This window comes from Electrona antarctica, assembly GCF_951216825.1.
Source record: "Electrona antarctica genome assembly, chromosome: 11".
Taxonomy (NCBI): domain Eukaryota; kingdom Metazoa; phylum Chordata; class Actinopteri; order Myctophiformes; family Myctophidae; genus Electrona; species Electrona antarctica.
In genome coordinates this window covers 49,444,311-49,457,778 of record NC_136792.1, presented here as the reverse complement: position 1 = coordinate 49,457,778, position 13,468 = coordinate 49,444,311, and the positions used below count along the sequence as shown (strand labels likewise).

The following is a 13,468-nucleotide window of genomic DNA, read 5'->3' as shown; positions in this document are numbered from 1 at the left end:
AATGTACAAATATTTATTTCCAAAAAAATAAAAAATAAAAAAAGTTTTTTTTTCTTCTTTTTTTTAAACATAATAGGTGGTTAAATAACTAGTCGACTAGTCGACTAGTAAACTAGGCAACTAGTCAACTAGTAAAAATGACTAGAAGTGAATGCCCTTCCTGGATCTATTAAAGTTCGTAATCACCTGTGTTCCTTGCCTCCAGGTTCTTCACATCAGTCTGCAAGGCTGTAATCATATTAAAAGAAAAACAAAAAATGTTAATTTAAATACCCATAATATATATAGTTAATGTAAACACGTACACGCAACAGTCAGATATGATCAAACGATTGGATGGCCATTGATGTCCTTCTGGCTTCTCAGTAGAAACCTGTGTGAAGTGAGGGTCACTCTTATCATCATACATCATCATACATCAGATTCCGTGCTCAATCAAATCAATCAAATCATCACAAATGTCATTCCGGCCAATCGCTTTTGGCGTCTTCACTTTTCTGCCCTCACTTATATCCTCAATATGTACTTTGCTCAGCCAATCAAATCATCGCTAGGGGGTGATCAAGCCAATCATCAGCCAATGTTTGTGTTCACACGGACCCACAAAGCTGGGCATAGGAGGGGCTAGCGCCCCTCAAAATGATGATATCACTGGAGTCCACAACTCTCCTATGAGACACCGTAGTACACAGAAGAAAACAATTTGTACCAAGTAGAAAACAATTTGTACCTATAGTAGAAAACAACTTGTACCACTTCATCAGGAGCATTAGTGAGGACCATGTTATACGAAGACGAGTTGGAAAATGGGCCGAAGTCGTCCTTTAAAGTTTACAATATCATAATAATAATAAAAAGAAGTTACCGTCATTCCTCATCTCCAGCCTGCCAATCAACTGAGACCAGAGGTCAGCGATGGAGCTTTGGGCCGGTGGTGTGATGTCGCGCTCCCCCGGGCCTCTGGTGGGGGGTGTGGTAGGATCCCACCAAAATGTGCCCTGGTCCTGAACCGACAGACAGATCAGCACCATGTGGAGCAGCAGAGTAACGGCAGCCTTCATCCTCATTAGTTTCACCTGGACGACGACGACGATGATGATGATGATGATGATGGTGGTGGTGGTGGTGGTGGTGATAATAATGTGGCAGACAGAGACGGGCTCAGCCTTTATATAGCTCAGCTCCAGGTCATCGTGACTCATGTATATTACATTTTCTTGTATCCACGTTGGTGGGAACGCCTGCTGCTCCTCCAATAGGCTAAGAGCGGTGGTGATTTTCAACCGGTGGTTCCGGGGACCACCAGTGGTCCTTGAGGGGGTTCCAGGTGGGCCATAGTAACCCCACCCTCTTTCAAAGGTGCTCTGAAAGAACATAATGCAGGCGGCTGCGTTATGACTCTTGAGATCGTATAATGAAACGAAATGGACCCTTACTAAATGTTATGTTGTTATGTTAAACACCTGAATGCATTACTTAATTTGCAAGAAGTCTACACCATTTTTCATTATCTCTGTCGGTCCTTTGCTCTACATGCAGTGTCTTGAGACAACTTAACTTGTTGGTGACACTTGATTCAAACTGAATTGAATGAACGTTATCTCTGCACAGGATCGCCGGCGAGCACACAGACACACAGAGTTCACTGGCCAGAAGAAAGAGGTATAGGATTTGGCAGGTCTGGTGCATCACAGGAGAAGGACAATGGCAACAAAAGGCAAGAAGGAAGGCACTGGAGCAACTCAGATAAACTTACTGCCTGTTTTATTAAGGTGCCAAAAAAAAGTACAAAAGGCAAGGGGTATATGTCTGTCTCTTGTCTTTGTACTTTGCGCCTTAACAGAGGGGCTTCAGTACTTTCCATCCATGTCTCTTTTTATTCACTCTCCCCGGTTTCTCAGAAATGTTGACTGCTGTGATCAGATTAAGAATCATCTCAGCTCAGAGCAGATAACACTCCTGGGGGTGACCATTTGGCACAGTAATATATGGAAAGTTGAAATATTACCCTCATGCAGCCTTTTTTGTGACCGGGGAATTAATAACCTAGAATACTTTGTTTGTGGTGGTTTATCAGCGGACCGCTGTAGCCGCCAAGACAATTGCAATTAAAACATAGCCAAAAAGTATTCATGATTGCAATTAAAAATAGCAGATCTTAACGTTTTGAGCTTGTAGATCGGCTATCTTTTGCTACTTTTGTGTGACATAGACATTCATTTTGAAAAAAGTTGTGGCCCTCTGGAGTGAGTGTGGAAGTCTATATAGTGGCTCCTCTCCATCAGTAACATGTCACCTCCTGTTAGTCCGATTACTATCCCTAACCCTAACCTCAGTCTTAACTGGCCACGTAGGTCACTAACCCTAACCTCAGTCTTAGCCGGCCACTTAGGTCACTAACCCTAACCTCATTCTTAACCGGCCACGTAGGTCACTAACCCTAACCTCAGTCTTAGCCGGCCACTTAGGTCACTAACCCTAACCTCATTCTTAGCCGGCCACGTAGGTCACTAACCCTAACCTCAGTCTTAACCGGCCACGTAGGTCACTAACCCTAACCTCAGTCTTAACCGGCCACGTAGGTCACTAACCCTAACCTCAGTCTTAACCGGCCACGTAGGTCACTAACCCTAACCTCAGTCTTAGCCGGCCACTTAGGTCACTAACCCTAACCTCAGTCTTAGCCGGCCACGTAGGTCACTAACCCTAACCTCAGTCTTAACCGGCCACGTAGGTCACTAACCCTAACCTCAATCTTAACCGGCCACGTAGGTCACTAACCCGAACCTCAATCTTAACCGGCCACGTAGGTCGCTAACCCTAACCTCAGTCTTAGCCGGCCACGTAGGTCACTAACCCTAACCTCAGTCTTAGCCGGCCACGTAGGTCACTGACCCTAACCTCAGTCTTAACCGTCCACGTAGGTCACTAACCCTAACCTCAGTCTTAGCCGGCCACGTAGGTCACTGACCCTAACCTCAGTCTTAGCCGGCCACGTAGGTCACTAACCCTAACCTCAGTCCTAACCGGCCACGTAGGTCACTAACCCTAACCTCAGTCTTAACCGGCCACGTAGGTCACTAACCCTAACCTCAGTCTAAACCGGCCACGTAGGTCACTAACCATAACCTCAGTCTTAACCGGCCACGTAGGTCACTAACCCTAACCTCAGTCTTAACCGGCCACGTAGGTCACTAACCCTAACCTCAGTCTTAACCGGCCACGTAGGTCACTAACCCTAACCTCAGTCTTAACTGGCCACGTAGGTCACTAACCCTAACCTCAGTCTTAGCCGGCCACGTGGGAGAATGGTACTGGGAACCGTTCAGCGAGCACAGCAGCAGTGTAACATGTTGTCACTATACCGTAAGTGATATCATGGTCTCCACCAGGCCGAAGGCATGGTTGAGAGTATGTTTTGCACTCCGTCCGTCCCTCCGGCTATGTACAGCTAATATCCGGCACCGCCAAATTTTGCACACACAATCCCTGGATGCCAACGATGAACGGAATTTTCTAGAACGGCCTGTTATAGCGCCACCAGGAGGCCGACTTTTGAAAAACATTTTTCCAGATTCTGTGTAAGTGCTGTTATTAAAATGCTTACTATAAAATTACAAAAAGCTGAAATAGCTCAAATTCTTGGTCATAAGTTCATATAGAGCATAATCAAACTATATCAAACTATAATCATCATCATCAAACTATAATTATAATTAGGCCTATAATTAGGCCAATGTCTGAATGTCTGTCTGTGTCACAGCTCCACACTGCCTGCACCAAATCACTCCCACTTTTCATACATAATTGACCATAATAATATGGAGGTCTAAGCCCTTTTTCCAATTTAACAAATTATAGATTAATAATGAATGTATTAGTGAATAAAAAATGCACTCAGGGCGCAGTACCCCCTGCGGCCACAAGGTACTCCCACTTTTCACACAGGCATTGACCATAATAATATGGAGGTCTTAACGAAACCCTGGCCCACCGCTCAGACTGCCTATCTATCACACACACACACACACACACGCACACACACACGCTGCGCGCGCGCGTACCACTTCCGACATCAACAGCCCACGTAATCTTTCCAAACTACTTTCGCTGTGCGCGCACGCGTGTGCGTGTACTGTGTGTGCAAACTACTTAAGCTGTGCACTCGCGCGCGCGTGTGTGTCAGCGCATGTGTAGGCCTACTGTGCGTGTGTGCACACGTGGACAAGCGCACATTTTCTGTGTAGCGTGCGTGTTTGATTGATTGATTGATTGAAAAAATTATTAACAGTTTGCAGAATTACAGTACATTTCAAGCACAAACTCAATACTTTTGACACCGTGAACCACTCCATACTGGTTAACAAGCTAAAGGCAATTGGTTTCGATAGCACATCAGTGAGCTGGATGCAATCCTACCTGGAGGGGAGAGAACAGATGGTGGAGGTGAATGGAACACTGTCCCCCCCCCCTCCCAGTGAGCTGTGGCGTTCCACAAGGGAGCATACTAGGGGCTCAGCTCTGAACTCGGTAGAATCTGCACCTGGCTCGCTGATAACAAACTATCTTTACACCTGGGAAAAACTGAATCCATTCTCTTTGGCTCTAATAGTAATCTCAGCAAGGCAAATGGCTTCTTGGTTAGAGTGGGTGACAATGTTATCACACGTAAAGATGAAATTACCTACCTAGGTTCCATCCTGGAGGCTAATCTTTCCGGTGATAAAATGGCCACCAACGTAATCAAAAAGGTCAACCATAGAACAAGATTCCTTTACAGGATCTCCTCACTGGTCAACAAAAACACCTTGAAGACCTTAACAGGAGCCCTTGTACAGGGTTTCTTTGACTATGCATGCACCTCCTGGTACCACAGCATCTCAAAGGCCCTTAAAACCAGGCTCCAGACTTCCCAAAACAAACTGGTCAGGCTCCTACTTGACCTCGCCCCCCGAACCCACCTCACCCCTGCCCACTTCGACAGGCTGGAATGGCTTAGGGTCGACGACAGAGTACAGCATCTTGCAATGGGTCTGGTCCACAAGATTCGATACACCACCAAGATACCCATGTACCTGTCTAGATACTTCCTTAATGTTAACGAAGTCCACACCCACAACACCAGAGGGAGTGCAACGAACCATGTACAACCCAGATTCGGCACAAACAAGGGACTCAATTATTTTCGCTCCTATGCCACCAAAATGTGGAACGCCCTACCAACAGTCATTAAGACATGCGAATCCCTTGACTCCTTCAAAACCGCTCTCAAAGGGCACCTACGGACGGCTGCAATTCGAAACTGGCCCCTGTGAAATCGGAATCCCTCAAACACGGACGCAAGGACAACACAAGAGACGGTCGCGGCCACACAGCCAACTCAAGGTATGGCCACTGAGCCGACTTGGGGACCCAACGCAAGGACAACACAAGAGACGGTCACGGCCACACAGCCAACTCAAGGTATGGCCACGGAGCCGACTTGGGGACCCAACACAAGGACAACACAAGAGACGGTCACGGCCACACAGCCAACTCAAGGTACGGCCACGGAGCCGACTTGGGGACCCAACGCAGCTCCTCCAAGGAAAACAAACAAATTAACGGAGCTGAACGTGAATCCCCCCCACCGCCCACCCCTTTTTTTCCCTCACTGCATATGTTTCTTTTCCCTTTTTACCTCCTTTATGATGAATTCCTGTTCTGTCCTTTGTCTATATAGAAGTGTCTATTTGTACGTCTCTAAATGTTTTTGATGATTTGAACATGGTGGACCCTATTGGAAACAAGTGTAATGCTTAATTGGGTCATCCACTCACAGTTAACAGCCTTTGTATTGAGTTTGTGCTTGAAATGTACTGTAATTCTGCAAACTGTTAATACATTTTTCAATCAATCAAAACAAAGGCTGTTAACTGTGAGTGGACGACCCAATTAAGCCTTACACTTGTTTCCAATAGGGTCCACAATGTTCAATTCATCAAAAACATTTAGAGACGTACAAATAGACACTTCTATATAGACAAAGGACAGAACAGGAATTCATCATAAAGGAGGGAAAAAGGGAAAAGAAACATATACAGTGAGGGAAAAAAAGGGGTGGGCGGTGGGGGGGATTTACGTTCAGCTCCGTTCATTTGTTTGTTTTCCTGTGTGTGCGTGCGTGTGTGTACGCCTGGCCAAGTGCACATTTTGTGTGGGGATGCAACCGTCTTCAGTTCGTGCGGCTAAACACAACACAAGATACAACTGTCTTCCCTCCCCCACCCCCCCAACACACACACACACGGCGAAAACGGCTAATCTACAAGCTCACAACATCACAGGTTGCAAGTTCTCTCAAGCCAAAGCTCAACATTGACACCATTTTGGACGCAAATGCACCTGCAATTGGATCTGTGCGACTTACCAAATATATCTGCGAGTACCTGTGCGACTGTCCATACTTTCTGTGGTGCATGTCAAACTGGGAGTCCTTGATACTTTTCAATGAAATGAAATGAAATGATTACTATATTTACCCAGGGTATCTGGGCTAAGCTCAAGAACTTGTTTCCAGCCAGGCCCTGCTCATAGAACACATTTCATCGTAGTGGTTCAATGCCTTGTTCAAGGGCACTTCAGCGGTGGTAATTTTAACGTGTCGGACCGCTGATTCGAACTGGTGACCTTCCGGTATCAAGACCGCTTCGCAATCCGCTCGGCCACCGCTGTCAAATAGGGGTCTGTGGGCTAATAAGTGTAAATGTTGCGGTCCTTTTTCCATGAAAACGTTTCCCTACCATGCATTTGTAAGAATACTTTCATGTTATACTGCTGTTTTTATTCATTACAAAAACACAAATATATTATACAAGTTGAAATATATCAGAACGGGTAAGGACTAGTTAATAGTAATTTCATGATACATAATAAATAATTGTTTCATAATAGATTTAAGAATAGGTTAAGAATGTAAAAACATGATGTGATAACTTTCTGAGGCATACAGAACAAAGGTTCCTTTTCTGTCAGTAGCTACACTGGACCATGCAGTGCCAGATTAAAGTAGGGGCCACTACTAGGGGCCCCCGGGCTAGACAACATTTCCTCAGCCGCTCGGTGCGCAATTTGGCCAGCCAGCCAGACAGACAGACAGACAGACAGACAGACTAAAGCCCTTTCCACACCTAAGCGCAAAACGGTCGACAGCCACGCACTTCTTAAGCTCTGCGCAGCTTAAATTCCGAGTTTTTAGACAGCTGGTGGATGGAAAAGAAGCTCCACCTCCGCTGACTTTTTGCGCGGAGGAGAGCGTTTCCGGGAATCTGGCCGTCGCGCAAAAAGTCCGCGGAGGTGGAGCTTCTTTTCCATCCACCTGCTGTCTAAAAACTCAGAATTTAAGCTGCGCGCAGCCGAGAATGTGCGCGGCTCTTTCGATAGTGTGGCAGCACCTATAAGACAGAGACTATGGTCACTGTGCATGGTGAGCTTTCAAAAGCTACCCCACAACACAGTAGGCACTGCAGTCTGCAGTGCACTCAGCAGAGCAGAAGCTCTCAATGTTTAACTTTTAACCATAATACAACTAAATATACAAATCTCACTTGATTTGAATTGCAATACTTTCATCATTAAAGCTCAGTGATTTGGGAAAAACTCTGGTTTGCTAGGAGTCGCCTCCTTCTCCGGAAGTCAGTCCTGCATGATACGTGAATGCGCTTAGCTTTATGGCTAGCTACTAGCTAGCTGTTACCATCGCATATTTGCCGTCGTATTTGCTAAATATGGCATTACAAAATTATGGATTTCTATCGAATATAATCATAAACAAAAATGCACCCCAGGCCACGTCTTGCAATACAAATACTGTTCTATTCACTGTCCTTTTTTCCCCTGCATATACAAACATATTGGGGTAGCCTAAGATTTAGACTCTCGTAGATTTAGACTCTACGAATCTAAATCTTAGATTCCCTTATTTGGGCAACAAACTGAGACATACGTCCCATTGTGTAATATACGGTTTATCCACTGGGTGGCACCAGACTTCACAAAATGACAGACCTACTAAATTGTGCACAATCTGTGATAGAGAACTGTGAAAGCATCCTACCAAACTATATGTAAAACTAGAAAAAGTGCCCCAATCGGGGCACAGGTCTCCACCAGGGCAGGTCAGGTTGTGGCCTCCTGGTGGCGCTATAATAGGCCAATGTGAAAAGGGTGCCATTTCTTCTTACGCCTTGGATGGCAATTGATGATTTGATGATTTGAGGCATTTTGTTCCAAAAATGTGTATTGCAAAAATCCACTTGTTGGTGGCGCTATAACAGGCCAATGTGAAAAGGGTGGGATATTCCTCATCCTAGTAGGAAAGTCTCTGAAAGATTTCACGTAAATTGCACGCTGCATTCATGATGGGGCCAATCAACGGGCCAATCCTGCAAACGTTGAAAGCCAATGTTAGCCAATTAGGATGGAATATGAAATATCGGACAGATCCGGCTTGAACACATGACTATAGAGATAGTGTGTAACGATTTGCGGGATTTTTGTACAGAATCTGGAAAAATGTGTTTTTCAAAAGTCGGCCTCCTGGTGGCGCTATAACAGGCCGTTCTGGAAAATTTGGGGCAGAGGTTCATCGTGTGTGTGTGAATGGGTGAATGTAATGCACATCTATGTACAGTAAAGCTAAATGCACCAATTAACCATTTAAGTGAATGGAGGGATCTGTCTTAACGGTGGGCCACATGAGCCAATGTAAGTGCATGGCAGAGGGAGAGTGATGTCTTCGGACATTGCACACTGGCAATGACAATGCAATCCTGGGGAGTGTGGTTGCTTATATTATATAGGCAATAAAAAATGAAGTGAGGGGCGCTAATATATTCAAGTCTAACTCATGTTGGATGATGTAAGCTCCTCCTGTCCTCATACATCCCTACATTGCCTCCAATGAGTTTGTTGGTGCTGCCACCATTGGTGTGTGAATGTGGGAAGTGAACTGTTCGTCGCTTCACCTCCCAATGTATGAATGAATGAACCATTGTAAAGCGCTTTGAGCACTTGGAAAAGCGCTATATAAAAATGCAATTCATTATGTGTTTTCAACGAGTCCAAAATTATCAGAAGGACAATATCAGTCACCAGAAGCAGAGATGTGTGTTTTCAATGAGTCTAACATTCATTAGAAGGACAATATTGTCTGATAAAATTAATATCAAATATCTAAACATTGAATCAAGCAACTTAAAACTTTCATGGGTTCACACAAAAGCCTGAGTAAATCCTATATACTCTGTCGGGAGGAAACCTCATAACTCCATTTTTGAGGTTTTTGATTTTTTGGCATAAATCAGTGCTATTGAACACCCTTTATGTCTGTGTGTTGTTTCGAAAATTTGAACCAATGGAAAGTAGTAAAAGGTGCTTTGGACAAAACCTCTTAACTCCATTGGACCCTCAAAATGTCTGATAAAGCAACTAACTCCACCACCTCTCCCCTTCTCATGGAAGTAATTGACAATATATAAAGTTACAACACCAACTTTGATGAGGCTGTATTGCTTTGTTTTAAAAATATAAGGTTTTCTTTATTTCCTGAAAAATTTATATTTTTCATTTCCTGAAAAATGAACATTTTGGAGTTCTGAGGTTTCCTCCCGACAGCAGATATCATACAATAGACATATACAGAAATATACAGAAATATACAGTAAAATGTGTGTGTGTGTGTGTGTGTGTGTGTGCGTGCGTGTCAGCCTGCATGGACCCATACAAAACAAGTAAAAACAACATCACATAATTTACTGCATCAAATCAACCTTTATTATGTCCTTAAACGTAAGTCACACTTTACAGAAGTGATATATGGGTGTGGTACAAGCAGGTTGTTTTTCTCCTGATATGCAAGAGTATGATTTAAATACCCCTGTGTGCATGTGTGTGTGTGTGTGTGTGTGCGTGCGTGCGTGCGTGCGTGCGTGCGTGCGTGCGTGCGTGCGTGCGTGCGTGCGTGCGTGCGTGCGTGTGTGTTATTGAGAGAGGTCAGGGTAGAGCACATGTGTTACTGTAGTTAGTTAGTTATATGGAGTTGGAACAACAGATTTTCAGGAGGCGGAGAAACACACATTGACCCTGCCCTTCACGCCACTCTCTGCCCTCCTATTTATACCTGCCCAGTACCACCCAGAATCCTCCATGTTTCGCCCGCCTCACTGCGTCGCACACTAGCCGCCTTCCTACAGGCTTCTCGCATCCTACCTTCACCTCCATAGTAGCTCCTTTCCCCGCTCCCCTCAAAGGAGCTTATCGGCACTAGGAATACTACATTCACTTTGCCAAAGTGGAGCAAACGATTAAAACAAAACTCTCTCTCTCCTTCTCAGGTTCCTGCTGGGGGGGTGACCGTCCATGCGCACCATAAGACGAACGCCTTACGACGAACGCCATACGACGAACGCCATACGACCTCCTCCCCAAATACCCCAGGGTCGGCGACCCCCCCCCCAGAACCTACACACCCGATTTCATTAATTCCTCCATTTCTTTACTGTCAATAAATTCCTTAAACCTCCCCAATGGTGTGTTTCTTCCGACTAGTGAAAGTGTAGTTATTGCAAAGAAATTATTCAGGATTTCAATTCAAATATAGAAAAAATAGCCGATCTACAAGCTCAAAACGCGTCGCAGTGCGACGCGTTTTGTAGATCGGCTATTTTTGCTACGACAGAACTGGATTGAGTGTGGAACTATAGTGGCCCTCTCCAAGTTGCCCACCTCTGAGCTAGAGGACATGTGATAGTTAATTAGTTAGTTAGTTAGGTTAGGTAGTTATTGAGAGAGGTATAGGGGACATACTTAGATAGTTATTGGAAGAGGTCGGGGTACAGCAGGGTGTTTTATTGAGCCAGGTCAGGGTACAGTGGGGTATCCTGGGTGTTTTATTGAGCCAGGTCAGGGTGGGTATCCTGGGTGTTTTATTGAGCCAGGTCGGGGTACAGAGGGTATCCTGGGTGTTTTATTGAGCCAGGTCGGGGTACAGAGGGTATCCTGGGTGTTTTATTGAGCCAGGTCGGGGTACAGAGGGTATCCTGGGTGTTTTATTGAGCCAGGTCGGGGTACAGAGGGTATCCTGGGTGTTTTATTGAGCCAGGTCGGGGTACAGAGGGTATCCTGGGTGTTTTATTGAGCCAGGTCAGGGTACAGTGGGGTATCCTGGGTGTTTTATTGAGCCAGGTCGGGGTACAGAGGGTATCCTGGGTGTTTTATTGAGCCAGGTCAGGGTACAGTGGGGTATCCTGGGTGTTTTATTGAGCCAGGTCGGGGTACAGAGGGTATCCTGGGTGTTTTATTGAGCCAGGTCAGGGTACAGTGGGGTATCCTGGGTGTTTTATTGAGCCAGGTTGGGGTACAGAGGGTATCCTGGGTGTTTTATTGAGCCAGGTCGGGGTACAGGAGGTACCCAGAGAAGAAGTTGAGCTCCTGTTTGCTTCCACACAGGTTCCTCCCTGACATCAGCTCCATGTACACCTGACTCCCTCTCCTCAGATGCAGCAACACCACCTATGGACACACAATCACAAGAGGAAATATATAAATGCACCATTTACCATGATTGTTATTATGATATATTGTGTATATAGGCCAATTAAGTACCGATCTGTGATTTGTGCAACATCGTGAAAAGAGCCTCGCACACTAGCGCTGTGTTTCCTAAAAAGTGATTATCATTGTACATCATCCATTCATTGTCAATGGGAATTGAGTGGGACAACATATCCGATTTGCTCGTCCACATATGACATAAATTCTCCATTCATTGTCAATGGGAATTTAATGTTTGTGTAAGACGAAAATCTACACTATAGCTGAATATAGCGCCCCGCAAAAACTATATAAAATCATGATAGTTTGCTTTTTGAGGGGCTATGTCCAGCTTTTGGTGTTTGTGTGCAAACACAAACTTTGTCCTACACAAACATTAAATGCCATTGACAATGTATGGACAATTTTGAGGGTTTGTGTAAACACATACATTGCGGAACACAAACATTGAAGACAAAAGTGAGGACGCAACTGGTTATTGCAGGCCGGCATGATATGATGTATGATGACGTACGATGATAAGAGCGCCCCTCACTTCACATGGGTGTGATTCTCTGCATACAACCAACCAGCCGAGGAAATGGCAGAGTAAGGCTTTAAGCTTTTATGACATATCTCAGACCATTAGTTTCTATGGAAGATGCTACTGTATTCTATTATTGTGAGTTTGACCCATTCTAAAATATTACCGTATAATGGGTTCAGCACTGGTAGTTGAAGTACGACTCCCATCAGTGATCATGGAAGCGTAAGCCCTTGCAGAGTTTTCTACCTGTGTGCCACTGACTGTCTTCCATGTCCTTTCGCTTTTATTACTTGCACAAGCAGAGCGCGCAAGTAATAGTTTTTGTCCATGTCGCCGTTTGATGCGTATGCGCCGTGCCAGCGTATGACGTAATGACTACTTGTGCTTGATATGACAGTGGTGTCAGATTACATACATGTATACATAGGGGCATTACCTTTAATCCTCCCGACACTAAAACATATCGTCATTACGTCACCATCGAAAACCAATTACACCCTGGCATTGGGTCCTTTAATCCACATCTTTATTACGTCATGATTGAGAGCTAGTTATACCAGTTATACCCTGACGTCATATGCTATATACGATACATACGCATACGCAAAGTAACCACAGTATACCGCTAATCAACTTACAAATTACATATACATATACATGGCATTTCCTTTAATCCACCCGACACTGATCGACATATACGTTTACTTGCGCGCTCTGCTTGCGCACTGTGCAACAAGCAAGTAGGCACTCGCCAGAGTGCAGTTCTAGTTAGTATCCTGGTCTCTAAACTGCCTCCCCCTGGCCAGCCGGGGCGCCTGATGGAGGGGAAAGGAACTGGTTGGAATAACGTGTTCCTTCCACGCGCTACGTCCAACCAGGGAAACTCCCCCCTGTCAGGTGTAAAGGAGCAACTTGGACACTCAGGCAGGAAGGAAGCATGAGTTCAAGTCCGTTGCTCTCCCCAGGTTGGCGGAGGGTGTGTAGAGCCCAGGATCACATTAGATAATTGACACAGGGGGGGGAAATGGGTTACAAAATCGTGGGATAAAAAAAAAAAAAAAAAAAAAAAATAGTAGTTTCATACCTGAGTGCCACTGTCTTCCATGTCCTCTCGGTTGTCCTCCCACATAGAAGCCACCACGTCACCGTTCATCATCATTTGGACCTGAACACATACAGCACAAACATCACATCATCAAACAGGATGTTTATAGGAGATCAAGGCAAGAAAGACAACTGTAGAAGCTTGTTCCATGCACACACAGACAGCACACTCGTAGGGTCTCTCTTAGCTTATTTAACCCATTTTGACCTGAGATCAGATTCTAAAAATGTCTTCTACATCTTGAC

The 13,468-nt window shown here is 45.0% G+C and overlaps 1 protein-coding gene across 1 annotated transcript in view; it reads right to left on the bottom strand.

Annotated features, from left to right (window-relative positions):
- Positions 1-9,861: 9,861 nt before the first annotated feature.
- cbln18 (cerebellin 18) overlaps positions 9,862-13,468 on the bottom strand; it is an 8,574-nt gene continuing 4,967 nt past the window's right edge. Inside the window, exons 6-7 of the mRNA XM_079514304.1 lie at positions 13,203-13,283; positions 9,862-11,550 (exon numbers count right to left, since the gene is read on the bottom strand). Coding sequence (XP_079370430.1) covers positions 11,419-11,550; positions 13,203-13,283 — 213 coding nt within the window. The 3' untranslated portion in view covers positions 9,862-11,418. The remainder of the gene's footprint in view (positions 11,551-13,202; positions 13,284-13,468) is intronic.